This window comes from Chiloscyllium plagiosum, unplaced genomic scaffold (assembly GCF_037043375.1).
Source record: "Chiloscyllium plagiosum isolate Xiang-an unplaced genomic scaffold, Cpla_swu_hap1 HiC_scaffold_4, whole genome shotgun sequence".
Lineage (NCBI taxonomy): Eukaryota > Metazoa > Chordata > Chondrichthyes > Orectolobiformes > Hemiscylliidae > Chiloscyllium > Chiloscyllium plagiosum.
In genome coordinates, this window is record NW_028270142.1 from 5,864,104 (window position 1) to 5,891,334 (window position 27,231).

The following is a 27,231-nucleotide window of genomic DNA, read 5'->3' on the forward strand; positions in this document are numbered from 1 at the left end:
GGGAAAACGCCTTCTCCCTCTGGGGTGCACTTTCTGCTCAGGTTTTCGGAGTCTTAGTGGAAAACCACATTTCAGATGGCAGTGATATTTTATAAAATTTAGGCTTTAGATGGGTTATTGCTGGAGGAGGAAGTTAAAAGCAATGTACATAAATTAATCCCATAAAGGGTGATCAAGATGTAGTCTAGTAACATTTTCCAACTTCATGTCACATGTACATACATCTGAAACACTGTGGCCCCCTTATTTAAGAAATTTAAGGAAAATTTCACTGGAGGCAGTTCAGAGAAGGCTCACTAGGATGGCCCCTGTTATAGAGGGGTTGTCTCATGAACAAAGATTAAACAGGTTAGGGCACTACTCCCTGGAGTTTACAAAAATGAGAGGTGATCCCATTGAAGCATAGAGGATTCTTAAGGGGCTTGACAGGGTCAATGCTGAGAGGGTATTTCCCCTCATGGGAGAGTCTAGGACTAGAGAGCACAGTCTCAGAATAAAGGGGCACCAATTTAAGACTGAGATGAGGAGGAATTTCCTTTCTCCTGAGGGTTGAGAGTTTTTGGAACTCTTTGCCCCAGACAGCTGGGGGTACGCAGAGTCCATGTATATATTTAAGGCTGAGAGAGAAAGATTCTCGATCAGTCAGGGAATCAAGGGTTACAGAGAAAAGGCAAGAAAGCATACGTGAGGAAGGTTGGATCAGCTATGATCCTGTAGAATGGTGAAGCAGGCTCGAGGGCCCAAATGGCCTACTCCTATTCCTATTTCTTATGATCTTCAATTGACCCAGTGAGGAATAGCTGAGACAAAGCTCACTCACCACTTGGAATTCTTCTCTTCTATCCCATTAACTAATCCTTTACGTTTACCCATCCTTAAGAAAGTTTGAAAAATAAACCCCAAAACTATTTGTGAACATTGAGCCACTTGTCAATCATGACGGTGACAATGGGGCCTAATGTCACTGTGCAGTACATTGGGAAGGAAGCAGCTGTCTAAATGGTGCCTGACAGATTGGCATTGTGATTGACGGGTGAGCCCGAATTCACAAATAGTTCCTGGCGTGTGTCAAGATCAGACGACCGTTACTTTTGTTTGAAATATCTAAATGATGGGTTTTAAAAGATGGAATTTCTCATTGGAGAAACATCCTGTGGGTGTGGATTTTGAAAATTCAGTATTTAAAGTAGTGCTGCTGTGGGACACTACAGATTTAATGACAAGAAATTGAGTTTACGCATTGCAGCAAGCACTATCGGAAAGTGCCTTCAGGTGAAGAAAGTATTCCTATAGCAAAGGATAATTTGGAGTGTTTCTGCCATAAAGATATTCACAGAATGTATATTAAAAAATATACTTTACATCTTGTAAAATTGAGTCCAACTAATTACTTTATGAGTTAGATTACTAAAATTGATAAATGTAGCAATAGTTTGCATAAATTAAGATTCCACGAACAGCAAATGACCAGTTTATCTATTAATGTTAAAGTGAAGTACCACAGAATCTTAATAAAAAACCGGAAAAACTGCGGATGCTGTAAATCAGAAACAAAAATAGAAATTGCAGGAAAAGCTCAGCAGGTCTGGCAGCGTCTGTGGAGAGAAATCAGAGTTAATGTTTCAGGTCCGGTGACTCTTCTTCAGTTGAGAGGAAGGGTCACCAAACCTGAAACGTTAACTCCACTTTCTAACAATTTCTGTTCTTGTTGCCACAGAATCTTAAATGTACTTAAATCAATGAGGACATCCATTTAATATCCCAACCAAAGAGCAGCAGCTTTAACAATGGAGTACAGCACTGGTGTAGCATTTCAATTCTCTTACAGCTTTGGAATGGGGTTTGAACCTATAATCGTCTGACTTCGAGACCAAAGTACTTTCAGATGAGCTAGTCACACTTAGTTACATAGAAGAAAGACATGAGGATATGTGCATTCATGGTTACTGCATTTAGTAACCCTGCAATGTCATAATTTTCAGCAGTCAGTCTCCATTTCATTACCTCTTGAGCATCCCAATTTTAAACTGCTGCTTCCTAAAGCAGACTAGAAGCTAATGTCAGATAAGGTGTGATTGCTGTTCTCAAATGAGATCATGCATTTCCTCAGAGGATTTTTTTTTTCCGTTTTGCTGACTCCCAAGATTAAAAGAATCATATGTCTTCATTTCTCATTCCAAAATATATGTCAGATCCGATATACAGTTTTAACACATTGTGCACCGGATATTTTTGTTAAGGTAACCTTATAGTACATCGAATTAAATTCTCTTTCTCAAAGAATTATAGCTTTCACAGCAAAGGTGAATATTAGTGTAAGGCTGCACAATCTTTAATAGTGGAGACAAAATCACAGGTGAAACAGAGTGACAGAGACGGTTTAATTTGGAGATGCAAGTTTGTGAAGTTAAGTATTTTCAACTGTTTTCATAATCGTTTCAAATTCCTAAGAATCATTACCCAAGAGTTGGGTCCTTTGGTATAAATGTAAACATTCAAGATATGAAGTCACAAAATATTTTCATATTTCCTTCAACATTAGGCAGCCAAATGAGGGACTTTGAACCTGAAATATTCCCTTTGTTGTTTTTTAAAAAGGAAGTTGAATATACCAATTATTTAACATTAACAACAGGAAATAAATAACCATTTGCACAATGTGTCAGGCCTTTTAAAACTTGAATTAAAATTAGAAGTCGCATGACACCAGGTTATGGTCCAACAGGTTTATTTGAAATCACAAGCTTTCAGAGCGCTGCTCCTTCATCACCTGACAGCGCTTTGAAAGCTTGTGATTTCAAATGAACCTATTGGATTATAACCTGGTGTCGTTTGTCGTCTGACCTTGTTCACCCCAGTCCAACAAAGGCACCGCCGCACCATGAATTAAAATCATCAAACATTCAAACACCAGCCCTGGCTTTCTGTCGAAAGAACTGCTCAAGTTATTTGGTACTTCATTATTGAGGATAAATTTGGTGATCCCACTCACCCAGTGAGCTGCACTTAAAAACAGCAGGATCTTTAAGTATTGAAGGTCTCGCTCTTGCTTGCGTCTTTGGGAGAACAGAATCACCAAATTTATTTAATAATTGCTCACAAAGTAATCAAACTATCCATTCAATGCTTAGGGAGCCCATAACCTATAATCGATGCAACTGGATGTTTAATGTATTTTCCGAACAGATTGGAAATGCACTTGCATTTTTCAGGATTGCATGTTAAAAAGCAGTTACCTAGGATCACCATGCTGTCTAAATGCTCTCTGGTGAGGCTGATGTTGAAGTCAGGGCTTGCTCTTTGACCAGCTGCCTGGAACACATGCTGAATTTCATCACGTACAGCTGCATGGGCTTCTGGATTTTTCACCAGATAATACAGGGCCCAGAATGCAGCTGGAACTGTATTTCCAAGAGCAGCCCACAGGAAGGCAAAATGATGTGCTGCAAGAAAATAAGTGAAAAGGAAGATTAATAGCATTTATTACACTGATTAGATTTGCAGTGTGCTAATTAAAAGATGTTAGGACAAAGACCCAGCCAAGGATCAGTGAATGCTAATGAGGACCAATAGGGTTCTGAAGTCTAATTTTCTACTTAATGAGGACAGTTTCAAAGCAATGTTACATGGGAGGGGTGGAGGGGGAGGGGGCAAGGAATAAATGTGGCTCTGTTAAATCTGCCTCATTATCAGCAATAAGTGCCTTGTTTTAGCACATCAGCAAAAAGTTGAATTCAATTATCCCAGAAGGCTTTTGCAGGATGGAAATATTACAATACAGACTACTTCTAAAAGATTTAGAAACATTCAAGGTCACATAATTGTCTTCTCTTAAACGTAACAATTCAATTATTTTGGTGCTTTAGCCTAATATTAAAATACCTTTATAACATGATCGTCTACGTCTAACATGAATATTGGATAAGTCACGTAAATCAGTCTTCTTCCATATTGGTTATCTATTTTGCATGATAAAAGCTGGATAGACTTACAATAGAGATTTGTATTGTAGCATAGATTGCAAAAGAAAGGAAGTTATGTTTAACCTGCAGAGAACGCTGCTCCAACCTGGGGTTGTCCATCCGTTTCTGGAAAAGGGTCATGAGAATAGTTCCAAGGATGAGGAAACGTCAGCTACGTGGAAAGGCTGGGAGAAGTTGGGATTGTTCATAAAAACAAAAACAAAGGAGCAGAGTAGACAGTTTGCTCACTGAGCCTGGCTTTCACTTTGAGAAACGATTAAGAGGTTATTTTACAGGGTCCAACAAAGATTTACTGCTGGGACTGGAGAGTTTGAGTTGGTAGGAAAGGCTGGATAGGGATTTTCTTTTCCCTGGAATGCAGGAAGTTGAGGGGTGACCTTGTAGAGGTTTATAAAATCAAGAGGGGCATGGATAGGATAAATAGACAAGGTCTTTTATATAGAGCTGTGAAATCCAAAACTAGAAGGCATAGGTTTAGGGCGAGGGGTAAACCTATAAAATGGACCTGAGGGGCAACGCTTTCACGCAGAGGGTGGTGCAGATATGGAACAAGCTGCCACAGGAAGTGGCAGAGATGGGTACAATAACAACATTTAAAAGACATTTGGACAGGTACTTGGAGAGGAAGGGTTTAGAGAGCCAAATGGGGCCAGTTCAGTTTAGGAAGCCTGGTCTGTATGGATGAGTTGAGCCAAAGGGCCTGTTTCCATGCTGTCTGACTCTATGACTCCATGAGCAGCAAAATTCATCAGGGATCTATACAGAGTAGTTCAAAAGAAACTGTTCCAAAAGCAATTGTAAATTAAAATGCACTACCTGAGAGTCTGGTAGAGGATGGGTAAAATGAGGCTTTCTAAATGGGATTGCATCATTATCCAAAAATGAAATTCAAATTGCAGGGCAGTGGGGAAAAACTAAGCAAACCAATCCTTCAGTAGGTCAGGAGGTCATCATGGACTGAAGCCTCCTTTCCTGTCATTGTGCCTTAGTTTTCATGTGTCCTATCTGCTCAGATGATCCTATTCATTCAGGACTGAGAACATAAATTATTCTTTAAAGCTTCAACTAAAACGCAAATAAAACCATTCAAACACAAACTTGTTTCCAAACACCTTCCTAACTCCAGTTTGCAAAGCCACTGTAGGCTGGGAGACAGAAGTAAGTTCATGACAGAGGGAGCCCACAGAGTTGTTAAAGAGCACAGAGCTACATTCCCATTGCTACTCATTCTCAAGAATCCTTCCCAAAATGTGAACAAATTGGCGCCAGGGGCCTTGGTTCAATTCCAGCCTTGGGCAACTGACTGTGTGGAGTTTGCACATTCTCCCTGTGTCTGCGTGTGCTCCGGGTGCTCCGGTTTCCTCCCACAATCCAAAGATATGTAGGTCAGGTGGATTAGCCACGTAAAATGTGGGTTACTAAGGTGAGGAACCTGGTCTGGGTGGGATGCTCTTTGGAAGGTCAGTATAGATGGGCTGAATAGCCTCTTTCTGCACCGTAGGGATTCTATGCACTTACCTTGGTGTCTTGTGGCTACAGTGCATCACCAAGCCAGGTTTCACTGGTGGTTTTGGTGGTATACAAGCCTCCAAACTCTTTGCAAATTAGTCCCTTGCAAGCCGGAATCATGTACACACTGTTTCGCCTGAGGCCCACTGAAGATGTTACCCAATAGGGTGACAAAACGTCTGGAAATGAACCTTCCAGCTCAGCGAGCAAACCTATATCCAGAACCTCAACCTGAGCTCCAAATCTTTTCAAAACTCACTAAGTTAGTCCCCAGTTAGGTCATGCTGCGTGCCCTGTAGAATCCCAGTTAAAGTCCAGTAGGTACAAATCCATCAGCAAGGTGGTATATCCTCTGGGGGCAATATTAGCCAACTGATTGCGCCCTGTGTGCTGGATTAAATCAGGTCTCAGCTTTATGGGGATTTATGTTTAAATAAGATGCTGAATGAAATTAATGTGAACCATAGTGAGTGATTTCATCACTGGGGAACTGGATGTTCTAACTGTAGAACATTTTTAAATAAAACTCAAATCTGACACCAGCTTCCTGCTGTGTGAACTCACACTCATTCTCAAGGAGGGATCTCAACTGCAAGGATTTCCACTTTTATCTGTTTGTTACCATCTTCTCTGAGATAAACAGCTAACTCGTAATGAATTACAGAACATGTTCCCGTGTATTATTCAAACCATGAAGATGAATTTTAATTAGAAGCAGCATTTGTCAGAGACGTTACTTCCATTCCATTAGTCTAAGTTTCAAAGTCAGGTCTCAGTGCTGCAAGTATTCAAACTCACTATGACATTCATCCCACCAAAATGAGAACTTATCAACCAACCTTGCCTGATCAGTTCAAGTTTGTTAAAATTGCCTGGATGGGCCAACAGTTTGAGATTCAGTTTCATTTCTAATTTTTAATAGATGGGGAAAGATTGCAATTGTATGTGTTCATTTTTGCTTACCTGCTCTCTGATGATCTTGCAGATATGAATATGTCTCAAGAAAGTTCTTTCTCTCTTTGATTACTTTTGCTAGATTTAGTCGTTGATCCAATCTTCTCGATGTGAAATAACTGGTCAGTTCTTTGCGAATCACTTTGGTGTTGCCTAGAAGTTCAATGGGGATCCTCGCAACCAGGTAGGGAAACATTGTGTCAAATTGAATAAATTTCTTTTTTAATTCAGTGATTTCTTCTTGCTCGTCCTTGGGTGCCTTTCCATATAGAGTTAAATAAGTGGCTTCAATTATGATACGGCAACAGAAGGTGTACATACCCTCTGTTCTGCACTCGGTTGGCCCCAACTGCTCTTGCTCCATTACACTCTGAAGATTCTCCATAGTTCTTCCATTCAAAATATTTAGCTCCTCACCCATTAGGTAGGAGTAGCACTTCTCAATTTCTTCAATGCACACTGGTATTTTGGGATCATCCAGATAAGGGTGGCCAAAAACTTTGGCTGACATCTCCAATGAAAATCCTTGGAAGTCTAATTGCTTGTTGCACTGAACCACAAACTGATAAAGGAATGGATTTAAAATAAAGGTCATGTACTTGCCTATAAAGAAGAGTGAAAAAAACAAACACAGCATTAAGGAAAATCATTTCTTTCATTTCACTCTCAGTTCCATCATTTGAAAACAATGCAAACTGCATGGAGATTAATTGACTACATTGATCTCCAGTTTCCAATTTTACCATGAATCCTGCTCCCCCTCAAGACCTCCGGCCTCCCTCCTTCCCCTTTCCAAACCCTATCAACCATGCTGCAAAAACATGTCTCACCTTTCAAATTTAAACAACTATCAAAGTGTTAGCGAGTTTTGAGAAGATTTGTAGCTCAGGCTGACGTTCTGGATGTAGGTTTGCTCACTGAGAAAACAATCCTTCCAGCTCAGCGAGCAAACCTATATCCAGAACTCCAAGGGCTGCCTGTACAATGTTGCTCATTTATTGAATGACACCTTCATTGAACAGGTGATTGGTTGACTGAAGGTGCCCTTCCAATGCATGCACCCCCCCCCCCCCCAGGAGCAGCACTGCTATACTCTGGCACATGAGGGTTTCCAAATAGCGGCCCTGCACAGTCCAGCTCTATGACAGGGTGAGAACCTCGAAGAGAGAGAGATGCACCAGCTACCCGTCTCCTCAGCTCAGGACAAAGGGAGTGGGACAGAAAGTGGTGACATAAATGGTGTCAAAGATGACACCAGAGCAGTAATGAAACACAGTGAACAGGCCTGAGAGCGCCCAATGGTGGCTAGATTGCAGACGGAATTAGTTTGTAGTAACATATGTTGACACTCAGATGTATGAGCCAGTGATGGCACAAAATATTCCTTCTCTTAAGGAAAAGCTTGATTCATAACATTAACACATCAAGAAACATTGTTTGACATTAATTGTCAGTTAATTTGTTTCCTTTAGACCAATAGCCTCCTGCGGGTTTCCTGGCTAGAACATCAGCATGGAGTTTTGCAGGATTCATGGGGGCTGCAGTCAAATGATTTGAACCTCAGTTTGCTACAGGTATCCATCTACAGCAGTTATGAAGAGGTGTTAAAGGAAAGTGTGTCCTGCAGTCAGCATCATGGTGAAGCATTCTGGGAAGAGTACCTTGCAGTCAGCATTGCAGTGAAGCATTCTGGGAACAGAGCCCTGAAGTCAGCATTACAGTGAAGCATTCTGGGAAGAGTAGCCTCCAGTCAGCATCACAGTGAAGCATTCTGGGAAGAATGCCCTGTAGTCAGCATCGCAGTGAAGCATTCTGGGAAGAGTGGCCTGTAGTCAGCATTGCAGTGAAGCATTCTGGGAAGTGTGACCTGTAGTCAGCTTCACGGTGAAGCATTCTGGGAAGAGTGCCCTGTAGTCAGCATCGCAGTGAGGTATTCTGGGAAGAATGGCCTACAGTCAGCATCGCAGTGAAGCATTCTGGAAAGAGTGCCCTGCAGTCAGCGTCACAGTGAGGCATTCTGGGAAGAGTGGCCTGTAGTCAGCATCGCAGTGGAGCATTCTGGGAAGAGTGCCCTACAGTCAGAATCACAGTGAAGCATTCCGGGAAGAGTGCCCTACAGTCAGCATCACCGTGAAGCATTCTGGGAAGAGTGGCCTGTAGTCAGCACCACAGTGAAGCATTCTGGGAAGAGTGCCCTGCAGTCAGCATCATGGTGAGTCAGTCTGATAAATGCTCTGATGTTATTTATTGTGTTGTGGCAGTGGAGTTAGGGTTTCCTGAGGCACGCGTAGCCTCTGTCCTCTGCATCCACGTCCATCCATGTCACCTTTGTCAACTGGGATGGCCACTTTTTGTCATCACTGGGGAAGAAAGGTTGATCTCTCTGTCCTGGACAGTGTTCCGGAGAACCTCAGGGGAGGCATCACTGTGCCTGTCTTGAGCCTAATCTCGGAAATCCGCAGGGGTAGTAGGATAGAGTTGATAAACACACACAGACTGATTGCCCTGTCTTGTGGAGAATGAAGTGCTGTCCGGGTGCCTTTTCAGTAAAACGCCCAGAGGTTGCTAACCCGGTAGGTTTCATCAGGGAGCTAGATTTTTTGACCATCTCCCCAATAAACAGGAATGTAGTTGTGTCAGAAAACCTGCCTTGCATCCAATTAAGTAAAAACTGAAACAACTGCAGATGCTGTAAATCAGAAACAAAACCAGGAATTGTTGGGAAAGCTCCGCAGGTCTGGTAGTATCTGTGGGGAGAAGTCAGATTTAATGTTTTGGGTTGAGTGACCCTTCCTCAAAACTCCAGTGAGAGGAGAGAAACTTTTTCAAGATGTGCATTTCTAGAAGAGATGTGGCAGTGAGTTAAATACTAAATAAAAACCGAAAGAACTGTGGATGCTGTAGATCAGAAACAAAAACAGAAATTGCTGGAAAAGCTCTGAGGAAGAGTCACTTGACCCGAAACGTTAACTCTGATTTCTCTTCACAGGTGCTGCCAGAGCTGCTGAGCTTTTCCAGCAACTTCTGCTTTTGTTTCTGCACCCAATTAAAACGCCTGGTACCTTCAGGCCCCTCCATCACACTGAATTTGCCAAAACAAGCTTTCTTCCCCGGGGTTCATGAGTCACGAAACTTTATCCCCATTTTGTTTAATCAAACAGTGAAAAATTATGGTTTCCAACACAAAAAAGGAGAATTTAAATCAGTATTAATTACTCAAACTAAAATAACAATGTACAGATTACTTGCTACAGTTTTTTAAAAAAAAAGTATGTGCGCATGCACTAGGTCAATATTGCTGTGTGAATATTTAAAATAATAACATCGAAAATTTCTTCATCTGATTTCTTTCCTCTCATTTAATAAAATTTGTTAACGTACAGAGTGCATCAGCTGAAAATAGGTTATTTTTTCTGGCATTGAGCTTCATTTCTAGTTGAACAGAATAAGCGGGGCTGGGGGGAGGGAGGGAGGGAGGGGTATGGTGGGTAGCAAGCCTTTCTGGTGGATCGATTCAACAAGGTAGGTTTTTTTTGTGAAATGCAGCATTTATGTAATCATGCTCTTATTAGGAAGATTTTGCTGAACTGTTGACAATGATGTACAGTACTGCTACTCCAGAATGACGTTTAGGAAAAGCGATTCTGCTGCACCACCACACAATACCAATTAGAGAACTATTTTCTGCGACAGGTCAGAAATTTACATTGTTTCTCACAGAAAGATGTGCCTTTTAATTTCTTTATTAAGATGACATTCCTGTCCCTTGCGACTTTTCAGCACGACAATCATTTGCTCACCATGTCGGAAACGGCAATCAGTGGAATCAGGTTTCATGTCACCGCTCTGCCAGCAACTCGGAGCATCGTTTTGTGTTTTCCATGTGAGCCAGTTTTGGAAAGCATTAATTATACATTGAAATAAAATACAAGCTCTTCCCAAGGTTGAAAATTCACAAAAGGTTTGTGGCTGCATCAGGACAGCTTTCTACCTTCCAAAGGCCCCTGCCAAGTACTGGAAGACATCCTGAGCTTTCCTGCTAAATCTATCTTTCAAATGTCTGTCAAGTTTTGCAGTGGAAGCACACTGCAGTTGTAGTTTTCTTCAGAAACCTTCAGTGCCATCGTCTTAAATACAACAGTTACGAGAAATTCGCCAAATCATGCGGCTGTACCACAGAAACAACAAGGATTTACAGCACAAAATGTCAAAGGTAGCCTGGGCAGCAATTTATCTGAATACTCACCGGCGATGTAGACTGTGAAGATGTCACCCCATTTTTGTTGACGAGAGAGAAGAAATCCTAAAGAGTCACGATGGAACTCAAATGCTTTGCCAAAATAGGGGATCCAGCCTTGTTCTAGAGGTGGTTCTCCAGGTCTATATTCAAAAAGAGAGAGACACAAAAGGTATTTTTCAACAAAATTAACTGCAAATTGCTGCAAAGTGAGTAAATTTTTCGAGAAACCCTGTAGATTTATTTAGTTTCCAGATAAGAGATAGTAACATATTCATGGTTATGTTGTGGCTATTGTTTTTGTGATAATTCCATTGTAAATACAATTAAAATGTTGGCCTTCCCACTTCTTTTTAAAAGAATATTTTAAAACTGTAATGTGATAAACCAAATTTCCTTAGTCGCCAAAAAATGCAATCAAGTCTTAAATAAAAACAATTATTTATGTGCACTTTACAAGACATCACTCAAGATGACACTTCAATGCATTAAAATATAACAGCACTAACACTGTCCATTCCTTTTAGTCACTTTCTATATCTGCCCCGTTCTCAAGTGGACCAGAGGGGAATGATATTTATCCACAGCTTCCTCAGTTTTACAAAACTAAAATCATATTTTGCTGATATAGTCATCGACCCTGAAAATGTGGGCCCTTCAATTTATCGCCTTCAAATGCACTTTTGACCCACTGCATCAATATTGTTTTCCTATGGCTTAAATAACAAACATACCAGATAAAGCTTTCATTAGCAGAGGGATTGAATTCAAGAGTCGTGAGGTGATGTTGCAGCTGTATAGGACCTTGGTTAGGCCACATTTGGAGTACTGTGTGCAGTTCTGGTCGCCTCACTTTAGGAAAGATGTGGAAGCTTTGGAGAGGGTGCAGAGGAGATTTACCAGGATGTTACCTGGAATGGAGAATAGGTCGTACGAGGATAAGTTGAGAGTGCTAGGTCTTTTCTCGTTGGAACGGCGAAGGATAAGGGGTGACTTGATAGAGGTTTATAAGATGATCAGGGGAATAGATAGAGTAGACAGTCAGAAACATTTTCCCCGGGTACAACAGAGTGTTACAAGGGGACATAAATTTAAGGTGAAGGGTGGAAGGTATAGGGGAGATGTCAGGGGTAGGTTCTTTACCCAGAGAGTGGTGGGGGCATGGAATGCGCTGCCCGTGGGAGTGGCAGAGGCAGAATCATTGGTGACCTTTAAGCGGCAATTGGATAGGTACATGGATGGGTGCTTAAGCTAGGACAAATGTTCGGCACAACATTGTGGGACGAAGGGCCTGTTCTGTGCTGTATTGTTCTATGTTCTATGTTCTAAAAAACAAGTCCCTCTTTCATTCTTACTGTGTGAACATTTGCTAATGCATCTTACATTTGACACACCCATTGTGATTTCCCTTAAAGCTAAATCTTCTACCAAACTCATTGTTATCAAAATAACACAGCAAAAATTACAAATGTCAAAGGGAACAAATGCTTGGACCTAGTTTCTTTATGGAAACGTACTATGTGAAAATTGGTTGGAACATTTCTCTGCATTTTATAATGACCACAATACACTGACATTCAAAAGTTTCAGAATGATCACTGTTCACAGAAGGCTTTATGTGAATGCAAGTTCTTTAATTATTTTGTCTCATTTTACTTTCTTATCTCTTGCACACCATTCTCCTTTTGTAAAGGCGCTAGTTCCTTGAAAAGTCTTAAATCAATGGACACACTATATAATCAAGAGGCAAAGTCCAGGAATTGGAAGGGAGTACTGCTGAAGCATCAATGGAATAGCATCTGAGCTGAGCTCGTAATCATGCGGACACTCCCCAGCAGGTTAACAAAATTGAGATGAGGAGAGATTGGTGGCTGATTCTGCCCACCAACCCATCAACTCAGGCATGCTCTAAGACCTGTCCTACTCTCCTGGCTGGGATTAGATAAAGGAGCACAGAGTTGAGATCTAACCTGAAATGGTTTTGTTCATCACTGTTTTAGCCCAAGGTTATCAACACAGCAAAAACCTGTTTGTTTTTACAGAAATAGCACCCAGTGCCTCAGGCAGTTTCCTGTTTGATAGTTGGTCCAACATTTGTCTGATTTTAAAATCCACTTTTGAAATTTTTGAATTCAATAATTATTATCGTACGTGAGGCAAAAAGCAAAGAACAAAAGACTAATTGCCCATAACTTATACGGCAAAAAAGCAGTGAAGCATCAGTAGTAAATTTAAGTAAAAGTTAAGCACATGACGGCAAGGTTTAGTGCACACTAATGTTCACATAAAAGCAAGACAAGAGGTAACGCGGTGGAAGATTCAACAAGCTCTGAGATAAGGGGACTCATACACAGTCTTTCAGTTCTGATACCAGAATCGATGGTGGTGATTACTGCAGCTAGTTATGCAATTTAAATAAGTAGAATGTTAAGCATATCGATATCGGGACTCGGACTGATTGTATAGCAGGGGAAATCTTAGATGCAGAAAAAGGGACATAATGCTTTGGGAGGGATTAAAAAAAAATCATAAATTGGCAGCAATTGTCTAAGCAGAGGTAGTACTGACGTTAATGTTCCACCTTTTCTTCCCTTCACTAAAATCCATTTCAAATCATTTTTGAACATACACAAATATCAAACATTTCCATATTGTATTAGGTGAGCAGCTGATCTGAGTATCGAAATGTTTGTCCAGTATTGCTTCAAGATTCAAAATTTGTTTTGCTACTTACAGGCAAATTATTACAAAATAATGCCAGTTAGTGAAAATACCTAAAATAAAAGCCACAGTTTAGTAGTTAAAATGGAGTTGAGGAATTTTAATGTACAATTTGTTAAAACAAATAGCTATCTAGCATCCCTGCAATGTTTATGCTTAAAATACATTTTTGATCCAATTCTAAATGCACCATAACTAGTAAGATTTTAATAATGTTATTCTCAAAAGAGGTAACAGAAAGTCTTTAATCAGCCAATGGCATCGCATATAACCGTACAATCTGAAAAGGGTCCTGATGCTGCTTCATGGTATGATATTGTTTCTCCATTAACTTTAATATAATGCAATATATAATTACAACTGGCTTTTGTTACCCTGAAGGACTTAAGAACTGAATGAAACCTAGTAAAATTGTGCTTAAAATTATGAGTATATCATTGAACAAAAGGAAGATGTTTCTTGGAAAAATAAATGGGACATTCATTAGGAATATGAAGAGAATCGCAGGGTTCTATTTTCTGCAAGTGTGTTAAGATCATGAGTTACTGGTCCCTTAGTCCCCAGACTAATATTTCTGTTTTATACCATTTTATGTAAGCATTTAAAAACAATTCTATGAATTAAAGCTTCAAAATCTAATACTTTCAGTTTAAACAGTCAATGTAAATGTATTGGGTATGACCTAAAATGAAACCAATAGTAGGTGACCACCAAATAAACTTCTAATCTTTTGGTCTTAAACAAAGCCAAATGGCTTATTGATGTTAGATAATTGAATGCTGCTTCTTGTAATGTAGGTCATTTTATGATAGAAATGATAATACAAATAAAACAATCAAGACGCTGATTTAACATTTTAGGAACAGTTTAATGTGGTTAAATGAATATCAAAAATAAAGTATTTTTCGAAGGTTAATACTAAAGCTACATTTATGCCATTTTGAAATAATTTAAAATAAAAAAGTGATAACAAAAATTTGCAAACAAATGAATTTACTTGGGGAGATTAAAGTAATTTGATAAAGTAAGATTACATATACAGCTTTTCTTTAGTAAAATCAAGACTTTAATATATTTAAAATTAAATTTATGTAGATGTAACAACAATTTAAAGATTCAACTTTTGATGGTTGGCTGGAGAATGATTTGTATTGGTTTTCAATCTCATCATTACAATAACATTTCCTGTAAATGAATTATATGCTGTTCATCAACTCAGATTTCGCCATTTAATTTAGTATCACCTCATAGTTTTCAGGGTAGTTTTAATCAATGTAAAATGAGAAGGAATAAACATCAGCAAAGAGAATTGCTTCACATAAGTTGTTAGTTAAAAGCTTTAAAAATAATTATTCACACCAAAAGCACACTATATTAGGATACTGCTAGTTCATGTTTGTTCTCTTAGGCAGAACAGCATCTTTGCATAATTTTCATTTGTGAATTTATTCCGTGACTTTGGCAGGTAATGAGCTTTAGTCATCCTTCTTTATAGATTGATTTGTGTGAGTTAACAGAGCTCATACTGCCTTATAGGAATGAGAGCTTTCTTCCTGTTAGAATGATTTATTCTCAGGCCGTGGATCTTCTGATTTATTTTCCTCCCTTTAGAAGTGTTGTGTTGTACTTTATATGTCCCCCCATCATACACACAGGTGCATCTTCCCATCATACACACAGGTGCATCTTCCCATCATACACACAGGTGCATCTTCCCATATAATTTACTGTATACTTTACTTAAACCCTTCAATGACCATTCCAATTCTAGTGCTTGTGTACTCTGCCTGAATCAGTACTTAAAACTAAATTCAGTATATGGCATTATTGTAAGTAACCAGACCATCAAACAAATAGTTTTTGTCTTAAAGGTTTGGAGTAAAACCTCTTTACAACATGAAATATGTTTCAAAATATAAAGGCTTGTTTTGGTAATAGCTGGCTATCACCTTTGATCTCTAACATAATTAATTCAGCATTGTTTCTTTATATTGTTCAATATTTCTCACAACGCTTCAAGCTGTTCATTAGCCCTTAATGTTTTGATCTTTGAACTTTAATTTCAAGTAGTTTTAAACTATGAATTTTGCTTTGAGGCTGGTTCTGTAGTAAGAATTAGTCATTTTGTTCCTTCCATAGCTCTATCGCCAGTACTGAGATTTAATTGATATGAAAGATACGCATGATGTTATTTGTAAATCATCAGGAACATTATACCATGTAATATATAATGTGTAAAACTTCAAGTGTTCCTTTAGGACCATGAGCTGTAATTACTGAGCTCGGTCACTGAGAGGATTATTGGCAGGTTCTCATTGACTTTTTTTTCAAAAAGGTATGACATTTGAAGTCAACAGAGACATTTGCTGTTGGTCTGGAGGTCCTCTGTACTCGTTGTCTATTTTAAAACCATTTTTTTAAAAAACATCACACAGAAAATAGCATGCATGATATTTGAAGAATAACTTTTATAATACTAACAGACCTGTAGTGGTGATGCTCATGTTGAGATACCAGACAAACAGATGTGCCTATGCTACCTAAGGCAAAATATAATTGGAAGTGATTTACAGTGACTGCAAAATTCACATTTCACATTTTCGAACATATATTTTGAGATTTTTATGCATGTTTTTGGGAATATATTTCACAATATGGTCAATCATTCATGTTGTTATTTTTATTATATACTATACTAATTCCATTTCAATAGGTATGGATTTCTTAACTGTTACAAGAGGTTGCAGTATCTATGGCTCTTGTAGATTTTACCATAGTAGTTATTTTCAAAGTTAAAGAACTCCCATAAAAACACATAATGTCAACACCATCGAACTCTGAGATTGTTGTATATCCACCAACTTCCCATTGCACAAAGCCCTCTTTGAATTTTTGTTGTTAAATATTTATATTAACTTATTTTATATCTATATTATTTTAAATTCCAAAATAATTAAACAAAATAATGAATAAATATCACAACATCATGGTTCACTTTATTGCAGGAATTGTTCTGTGTCTTGTAATGCCATCAATGATTTTATTTGAAGATCTCGACCTATCCCAAAAATCTGGGATTCAGTTTTCATTTTGATCAGAGTTGTGACTCTCAGCAGAATTTATGTTATCTAAACAAGCAAATTACGCATGGTTCCAGAAAATATCATCATCATTGAATACTCAAAAGGTATCAATTCTAATTTCTATCCACAAATGTATGTATACACTCCAGACGTGTGACCGCATTATCTCATTTGACACCAGGAAAATACTGAGGGTGTGCTCTACTGTCAGAGGTTTCAGACGAGACACAAAGATGGAACATGGTAGTCATGAAAATCTCTCTCTCTCTCTCTTCTTTGATTCCCTTGTGCTCTGTTATCAGACATATTAATTGACATCAGGTGAAAAGCCTGGGGCTAAAAAAGTAAATGTAAGAGGGAGTGAGCTGAACGAAGTAGGGACTGGAGATGTGTGTAGCTACCCATGGATGTCCTGGAGTTTATGATGCTCTCCTCCTAACTGTGATCATCTTTTTCTTTTCTCTTCATGTAACAGTTGACAAAGAGATAGCCTGTGCTATGTTTCCTACACCTGACCTTTTGACCCTCTCCCTGCCTTAGGAAAAGAAATTCAGAAACTTTGAATAATTAAGCACTATTCTTTCCGGAATAGAAAACAAAAAGGATGTTTGGAAGCTGATATTTGATAGAGCCTAGCAGAGATTTCAACACAACAGCGTAAGAGTTCAGTGGCTAACTGCGAGAAATTTGTCTCCAGCATTTTCATCTTCCCCACCATGAGCAGAGAACTTCTTCAAAAGGTTTGTTGCCTCCACTCGTATCCAGCAAGTTTTATTTAGGGTGGGAATACCCCCTCCAATGGTCTGACAAACAACCTTCTCCTGCAAGAAACCTGAGTAAATGAAAGAAAGGCTAAAAGTTCAGAAGTGTTAAAATAATAAAAGTCCTCAGTGCAGCTGCCTACCAAGTTGGAGGTAGGAGTGTCTGTAGCTAATCACTATCAGTGGAAATGGATAACCATAATGCAACACAGAGTCGTACAGCTTGGGAACAGACCCTTCGGTCCAACCCATCCATGCCCAGCAGATATCCCAAATTAATCTAATCCCATTTGCCAGCATTTGGCCCATATGCCTCTAATCCCTTCCTATTCATGTGCCCATGTCCATCTTCAATGAAAACAGAAAGTGCTGAAGAAATACAAGCCAATACAGACCTGGCAGCATCTGTAAAGGAGAAGCACAGGTAATGTTTCAAATCTAATACAATTTTTCTTCAGGACCAATTAATTAATTGAAGCCCCTTGAAAACTCCCAAGAATCCAGCCTAGATACTGATTACACATTGTAAGATATCTCTTATACAGTAGAAACTATTCACAAACTGTTAAAAAGTTTTACCATATGAATGTTAGCTAATATAAATATTTATGATGGAATGCACAGTTAACAAACCTTTGAACCAATAATATTTAATGCAAAGGAAATCTGTGGCTTATCTTGTTTTGGTGGTTAAGGGTGTGAATGTTTGTGCAACCGCTTTAACCAACTGTTTTAAGATTATTCAAGACAAAGATATTCCTCGCTGCTGTCAGAGTGGTACAGGCAGAAATCCACATAATATTTGGGAAGTATTTCAAAGTGCATTTGCAATGCCAAGGCATGTAATGCACCAAGTACTGGGAAGTGGGATTATAATAGTGAGGTGGTTATTTATGACCAGTATGGACTCTATGAACCGAGGGGCCTTTTACTGTGCTGTAAATCTGTAGGACTAATATAAAAATTGTAGTAACATTCACACAGTTAAAACGTTTAATCAAAACACTATTTCATGTTGATGGTTTTCCCACTTACCTTTCAGCATTCTTTATACTACATGCCAGTCTTTACCTGAGAATACTGACCGCTGACCTGCTGTTAGGTATTTGTCAGTGCCTGTATTCAGTTACCTTTGAGGGGACTCCCAAAAACAGTTTGGGTCCAGCAACTGTTTCTTCCTCCACTTACCTAAGTGTGCTCCTCTTCATTTAACATTTAGTAAGGTGCCAGAAAACTTCTTCTTTTATTGAAGTAAACACAAACAGCTCAACTGCTTTGGAATAACTACTGAAATAATTATACTTATTCAAAGTCAGAAGTTGCATGACACCAGGTTATAGTCCAAGCTTTCAGAGTGCTGCTCCTTTGTCAGGGGTTCCAGCTTGCGATTTCAAATAAACCTGTCAGACTATAACATGGAGTCATGTGACTTCTGACTTTGTCCACCCAGGTCCAACACCAGCACCTCCACATCATACTTATCCAAGTCATACTTATCCAAACCAATACACAATCTGCAGCTCACTTAGCTATGCGATGTTATACTTGCCTGATGCAAATCTTATGATATTTATAATTTCATAAAGTCATACAGTGTTATAAAGTCATACAGCACAAAAACAGACCCTTCGGTCCAACCAGTCCATGCTGTACATAATTCCAAACTAAATTAGTCCCACCTGCCTGCTCCTGGCTCATCCATGACCACAAACTATACACACTCTGTATAATTTGGCAGCAGGAATGTTATTGGACAGGAAAACTATACTAATAGATTTAGGATTACAATCTTTTGAATTGCACCTCATCTGAGCCATTTTAGAACTGTTCTCATCACATTCGGACTTTGTTCCTTTCGCTTCAGGTAATTGTCTGTTATTTCAGACAGATTTATAAGTAATGATATATTTATCTTGCCATTCCATTTCAGCTCTAGAAATAGTTAGCAAGAGTTGAAATAATTTCAATGAACAACATAATTTCATTCCATCTCTGAAGGTCATACTCCATATAAAACAACTTATTTTGATTCAGCACAAGATACATACTGGCTCAAATCTAAGCAAGCATCATGGGCTCATAGGGTTTTACAACTATGTGTTGCATGCACATTCATGTAGCCATATTAACCCAATATTTAAGGAGTTTCTTTCACTCAAAGGAATTACATTCAATAATTCTAACTTTTATTATCAGTTCCTATCATTTTGTTTCCACATAAAGTTATCATTTCCTATTTATCTTTCAGGTTCTCCCATGATATATGCCAGTCACCAAATGTAACAATGGAAGACCATTAGATTCTGGTGAAGTGTGATTTAATGTGGTACAACAGGACCAGTCTTGGTTAACCTTCCTTGGATGATTTCCTTTTTATCCTGCAGAGAGAAGTCTCACCTGTACTCATTGCTTTTCTGAGTGGTTTTGCTAAAACCAAATTCACAATGACAATAATTGAGAAAGGACCACAAATGTATATGCTACAGCTCTAGTTCACAGCATCTTGAGACGACCTTGCTGTGGTTCCTTATAAAGTCAAAAATGCACAACTGCTACACCAATACAACAGAAGTCATGCACATCACATAATTTTATATCTAAGACAGAGTATAAATTGTAATAGTTCTAAATTGCTGCTTTGATACAAATGAAAAACAAATTATTCTGCATCCTTCTAGTTGGAGTATTTTTTCTTATTTGTAACATTTAAGCAATGTTTCGGATGAATCTTCCACAACAGCACTGCAATTCGTGGTTGAACTATATTGCATATATTGCAAAACACACAAGGCATTCAGAGGGTTAATTCTGAATGAAATCGAAATGAAACAAAGTCTAATCCTAGATTATAGATAAAATCATCAAATCTTGAACTCTGACAACTTACACCATGTCCTCAATTATCCTTTCAAAGCAGATAAAGCATAATGAAAACTCACCTATTATTTAGAAAAGCAAGTGCCCGTGGTTGTCTGCTTTCAGTTTATGAATAGATATTTCATTGAATATGTAACATTGTGACAAATATTTAGATAGGCTTTTTGTCATGTTCTAATTTAATGCACTTAATTGTACCATCCATGCTCTGTCATTCGGTCAAAAGCTGTATACCTCACAGTATTTCCGCAGGGTAAAGAAGACGCAACTCAAAAATCCAGGGCAAAATTAACTTAATATTCCAAGTCCATGAACTCACATCAGAGAGACATTTCGCTATCATGGAGACGCGAGGGTCATCGTTTACTTCAGACATGTTTAGATCAGCAGCAATAGGCCTAACATTATTAAACACTGTGTCAAAAGAATGTGTGTACCAAGAGCGAAAATCTAACGCTAATTCAACTTAGGATGCTCACTTAGCAAAGAAATGTAGCTCAATTTTCAGGCTCTTTATTACAAACAAGAGATCATTCTGAGGCCATTAAGTGTCAAGAAATACAAAGTGACATGCATGCCAACACAAAAATGTTTCACTATATCCCAAAGAGACTGCCACTTCTGATGTAGATTATGACCCTCTCAAAAATGAATTATTTTAACAAAAATATTTCTCCATTTCATTTAGTTATATATATTTAATAGCTATTACAAATGGCAACAATCCACAAAAGAATCTGTTTAAAGGTATCTAATCTTTTGCCAGTATGAGAAAACATTAATCCAGATCTGTCTGGAAGAATTCTGTAATTCATTACCTTACACTAACCTCCCTTGAGAACGTAACTTTCATCTTTGCCTTTCCTACAATCTCACCGATCTAACAATACATTATGATTGGTGTCCGGTATTAAGCCCACCTTCAGATCATGCAGAAGTGGCTAAGTGAGGTAGAAACATCAATGCACAGGACACCAACAGTTCAGCTGTGCACTGTTCAGATTTCCCAAAGAAATGAAGCATTAACTGCACTAGAGCTAAAACACAGCTAGCTGGAGAAGTGTATCAGCCAGAACAGTTCCCTGTGTATATTTCATGTAATTTCATATTACTGGCGTTCAAATTGCACACATCGTGAATTCACAAAATATTTCCAGAAATTATTTTAATCAACTTAAATAATGCAGGAAACATTCTAGATCTCAGTAAGACATAGGCAGCTCACCAAAGTTGAAAAGGAAACCTTGTTAAGTGCTGCAGCTCATCCAATTGACTTCAAGGAACAGAATGGCCTTGACATTTTGCTAATATAATTTGTTTGAGTGTCGGGAATTGAGTCAACAATAATTCCCAACAAAGGGGTTGAAAGGAGAAGGTGATTTCTGCCAAGAGGTGTTCTTCCAAAGGGGTGCTCAGTGGGCTCTCACAACCACGGAATGCAATGTTACTTACTTCCTAAAGGTTTGCCTGTGTGCTGCTAGGATGTGAATGTGCCAGATCCACCGAGATCAGGACATTGCAAGAACTGTCAGAAAAACATTCCAGATTTCAGATATGATAGCACAAGAAATATTTAAGAAAAAGATGAATAAATTTTTAGATTTTAAACCCATCATGGGGTAAGGGATGATAGTGATATAGAGGATCAGCCATGATCATGCTGAACAGTGCAGCAGGCTCGATCAGCTTAATGGCCTCGTCCTACTCCTAGTTTCTACAATGTCTGTAGTTAAGTACGTGCTTATAATTAACCAGCAGGGTGAAATTTAGTTGTGCGATATTACACTATAGTACATTACACACAATGAAAGAGATGTTGCTATTTGTTATTATGTTATTTCTATCTCGGGTGACCGAATCAACACGGACATCTACTACAAACCGACCGAGTCCCACAGCTACCTGGACTACACCTCCTCCCACCCTGCCCCCTGTAAAAACGCCATCCCATTCTCCCAATTCCTTCGTCTCCGCCGCATCTGCTCCCAGGAGGACCAGTTCCAAAACCGTACAACCCAGATGGCCTCCTTCTTCAAGGACCGCAATTTCCCGCCAGACGTAGTCGACGATGCCCTCCACTGCATCTCTTCCACTTCCCGCTTCTCCGCACTTGAGCCCTGCCCCTCCAACCGCCACCAGGACAGAACCCCACTGGTCCTCACCTACCAACCCACCAACCTCCATGTATAACGTATCATCTGCCATCATGTCCGCCACCTCCAAACGGACCCCACCACCAGTGATATATTTCCCTCCCCTCCCCTATCAGCGTTCCGAAAAGACCACTCCCTCCATGACTCCCTCGTCAGGTCCACACCCCCCACCAACCCAACCTCCGCTCCCGGCACCTTCCCCTGCAACCGCAAGAAATGCAAAACTTGCGCCCACACCTCCCTCCTTACTTCCCTCCAAGGCCCCAAGGGACACTTCCATATCCGCCACAAATTCACCTGCACCTCCACACACATCATCTATTGCATCCGCTGCACCCGATATGGCCTCCTCTATATTGGGGAGACAGGCCGCCTACTTGCGGAACGTTTCAGAGAACACCTCTGGGACACCCAGACCAACCAACCCAACCACCCCGTAGCCCAACACTTTAACTCCTCCTCCCACTCCACCAAGGACATGCAGGTCCTTGGACTCCTCCATCGCCAGACCATGGCAACACGACGGTTGGAGGAAGAGTGCCTCATCTTCTGCCTGGGAACCCTCCAACCACAAGGGATGAACTCAGATTTCTCCAGTTTCCTCATTTCCCCTCCCCCCACCTTGTCTCAGTCAAATCCCTCGAACTCAGCACCGCCTTCCTAACCTGCAATCATCTTCCTGACCTCTCCGCCCCCACCCCACTCCGGCCTATCACCCTCACCTTGACCTCCCTCCACCTATCGCATTTCCAAAGCTCCTCCCCCAAGTCCCTCCTCCCTACCTTTTATCTTAGCCTGCTGGACACACTTTCCTCATTCCTGAAGAAGGGCTTAGGCCCGAAACATCGATTCTCCTGTTCCTTGAATGCTGCCTGACCTGCTGCGCTTTTCCAGCAACACATTTTCAGTTATTATGAACGGGCCAAAGTGATGAAGGGTTTATCATATGAGTGGTGGTTGAGGACTTTGGGTCTGTACTTGATGAAGTTTAGAAGGATGAGGGGTGTTCTGACTGAAACTTACAGACTCCTGGAGGCCTGGATACAGTGAACGTGGAGAACATGTCCGCACGAATAGCAGAGGCTAACAGGTCAAGGCAGGCTCCTGGGTTGTTCACTCTGACTGCCTTTCTACCTCGTTTCCTCTTGTTTTATTTCTTCTTCTTTCCTTTCATTTTTTTTGTCCTGAGCTGAGATGGCAGTGGGCCCAGCAAAGGACCTTATGGCAATGGAGAGTGGGCCCCTGGGTGACCAAGATACCTGGCATCGGAATTGGTGGCTGCTACATCAATGGAGGAAAGGTTGGCGAGGTAGGCCCAGCAGCAAAAGATGGAGCCTGAGGAATGGTGACTTTGTCATCAGTTGGGTCCTACGCTGGCTGTGGCCAAAGAACATTGCAGCAACATCAATGAGGTAGGCCCAGAGGTGACTCTGACTTTGGTGGGTCCCGTGTTGCCAAGGAGAATCGGCCCAGCGACAAAATACCTGAAGAGTGAGGACTCTGACATTGGTTGGGTCTGGTGGCAACAGCAGTGAGGTAGTGATGGTGGTGCAGGTGTCAGTGATGATGAGCTGGCTCAGGACTGATGGACTGTCTTTAAGTGATACCTTTCTTCATTTTTCTCTTTTTCGTAAAATTTCATGGCATTGAATTGAGACAACAGTTTGATGAAACACCTATACAAGGTATTCACCAAAAACGGATATCCTCGCAATTTCATCAACAGATGCCTAAGGGAAAGACAATGGAACGAGGACATGCCGCAACCCAAAGGACTAGCCACACTACCATACATCAAGAACATCTCTGAACTGACAGCCAGACTACTGCGACCACTAGGACTTATAACAGCACACAAACCAACAGCCACCCTCAGACAACAACTCACCAGAACGAAGGACCCAATACCCAGCATGAGCAAAACCAATGTAGTGTACAAAATACCAAGCAAGGACTGCACAAAACACTACATAGGACAAACAGGAAGACAGCTAACGATCCACATCCACGAACATCAACTAGCCACGAAACGACACAACCAGCTATCCCTAGTAGCCACACACGCAGACGACAAGCAACATGAATTCGACTGGGACAACACTACTATTATAGGACAAGCCAAACAGAGAACAGCCAGGGAATTCCTAGAGGCATGGCACTCATCCACAGATTCAATCAACAAACACATCGACCTGGACCCAATATACCGGCCACTGCAGCGGACAGCTGAAACTGACAACCGGAAGCGGCAGGGACAGGCCACTATAAATGCCGGAGGAAACACCACAGAAGCACTTCACAGGAGGCTCTCAAGCACTGAGGATGTCACCTAGACAGGGGACGAAACGTTTGCAACAAAACTTTCAGCTCGGCGAACAGAACCACAGCAACGAGCAACCGAGCTACAAATCTTCTCACAAACATTGAACCTTTTTAAGTGCTGTAATTATATCCACCTCCACTACTGGCAGCTCATTCCATACACACACCACCCTCTGCATGAAAAAAGTTGCCCCGTAGGTCTCTTTTATATCTTTCCCCTCTCACCTTAAACCTATGCCCTCTAGTACTGGACTCCCCCAACCCCAGGGAAAATACCTTGTCTATTTACCCTATCCATGCCCCTCATGATTTTATAAACCTCTATAAGGTCACCCCTCAGCCTTCAAAGCTCCAGGGAAAACAGTCCCAGCCTATTTAGCCTCTCCCTCTATCTTAAACCATCCAACCCTTGTAAATCTTTTTTGAATCCTTTCAGAATTCACAACATCTTTCCTATAGCAGGGAGACCAGAATTGCATGAAATATTCCAAAAGTGACCTAACCAATGTCCTGCAACAGGACATCTCAACTCCTATACTCAATGTACTGACCAATGAAGGGAAACTTACCAAACACCTTCTTCAACATCCCATCTACCTGCAACTCCATTTTCAAGGAACTATGCACCTGCACCCCTAGGTTCCTTTGTTCAGAACACTCCCCAGGGCCCTACCATTAACTGCATACATCCGGCCCTGGTTTGCAGGGAGACCAGAAGCATTCCAAAAGTGGCCTCACCAATGTCCTGTACAGTCTCAACATGATGTCCCAAATCCTATACTCAAAGTTCTGACCAATGATGGTTAACATGCCAAATGCTTCCTTCACCACCCTGTTCAGCTCTGACTCCACTTTCAACTTGCAACACTTATTATTGTGACTTATTGTAACAAAGTAAGTTGTTCTCAACATTGGTTCAATATACACTGGAGATATCAAATTGCATTTCTTGGAACAGTGAGTTTCTTAATGGTTTCTTTATTTCATTGTCATTGGCAATCACTCACTAATATCCAGCTGGGGATTTCAATGTCTCTGGACTGGATTCTGTGGGCCCTTGTGTGGCTGATGACCCTGGTCGTGGATTTCCAACCGCACACTGGGCAAGTGTTTCCAGGAGGTGGGCGTGGTCCTTCACCTCGAGATTCCTGACATTCCTTTCTCCGGTTCCTCTTCAATACTACCTTGTGCTGACAGATGCTCTTGGAAAATTGTGTCTCATTGTACAGGTGTTTCCTCCAAGTTGGTTTCTCCTGAATGAGGGTCTCCCATGCGTTTCTTCACTGACAATTATCTTGAAAGAGCCATGAGGGTGGTCAACTCAAAAGATAAGATTTCTTACTCGCAAGATCTGATCACATGAATTACTGAAATCCTCACAAATGAAGACAATGAGTCAATGTAAATCAGCGCAACAAGGCTTTCCCTCAAATGGTTGGACAATCGCTGGGAACCACCATCAGTTAGATAGGAAAGGCTCACCAGCAGTAAATGCCCTTTATGCATTTGAGAGGCTCCTATCACACCATCCCTGGGTTAGGACCCCAGCAGGAGACGTCCTGCCCACACAAAACTGCCAGTCACTTGGACAACATTTATCAGGAAGCGAGCTACAAGGTGGTTACAAAAGATTTTTTAAAATGCAGACCATTTGTGAATAAAGTACAATAACACCCGAGAGCTACACATGTACCTGAAGCAATGTAAGCCTTCTGCCTCCCACTCTGTGAGTCTGGATATGCCTTAAATCATATTTGTGGCACTTCTGTTGTCCAACTCCTCGGTAACATTAGAGGACGGAGAGGCAAGGTGGTTGGAAATTGGTCAAACCACTGATTAAGATTCAAGAAAGGTTGAAAATTGCAGCAGCTATCAGTCAGGCAGGTAGGAATGGAAATGTTTCATATCATCAGCTGATGACATTAAAGCAAGTCTTCAGTGGCACCTAAAGAAAGCAGCATGACATTGGAAGAAAGCCAAAAACACTCATTTTAACTGGTAGACCCTCCCAGCTCAGATATAGGAAGGAGAGAAAGCTCATCAAGGAAACTAGAAATGTTTAATGTGGAGAGAGTTGGCAGCGACAACAAATGTCATCTTTTTCACTCCCAAGATAACAGACTTGTTTTGGGCAAATCACTTAATGAAGGAAACACTGTCTTTTATTTGTTTAAGTACCAAAGATAACAACAAAAAAGATTCACTGAATAAAATCAACAATTAGAGAAGACACCCTCCAAAACTGCTTTGTTAGACACCCAGTGAAATACAATAACCTGATGCCAGGACCAAGGATGGCCTAGTGGTAGTATCACTGCATTACTAAGCTTGATACTCAGGTAATGTTCCAGTGACCTGAGTTCAAATCCTGCCATGGCAGATGGTGGAATTTTAATTCAATTAAAAACCTGGAATTAAGAGCATAATAAGGACCATAAATCTTTTGTTGATTGTCAGGATGATTTTTTTAAAAAACCCATCTGGTTCATTAATGTCCTTTAGGAAAGCAAACTGCTGTTCTGACCTACATATGACTACCAGGCCCACAGCAACGTGTTTGACTCTGAACTGCCGTTCAATGTAAATGAATAATTAAAACATAGACAGGCAGTTGGTAATTTTCTTGGTCCC

The 27,231-nt window shown here is 40.3% G+C and overlaps 1 protein-coding gene across 1 annotated transcript in view; it reads right to left on the reverse strand.

Moving 5' to 3' along the window:
* Positions 1-27,231, reverse strand: part of cyp7b1 (cytochrome P450, family 7, subfamily B, polypeptide 1) — a 291,214-nt gene that overhangs the window by 14,654 nt on the left and 249,329 nt on the right. Inside the window, exons 2-4 of the mRNA XM_087985934.1 lie at positions 10,693-10,826; positions 6,456-7,049; positions 3,237-3,443 (exon numbers count right to left, since the gene is read on the reverse strand). Coding sequence (XP_087842060.1) covers positions 3,237-3,443; positions 6,456-7,049; positions 10,693-10,826 — 935 coding nt within the window. The remainder of the gene's footprint in view (positions 1-3,236; positions 3,444-6,455; positions 7,050-10,692; positions 10,827-27,231) is intronic.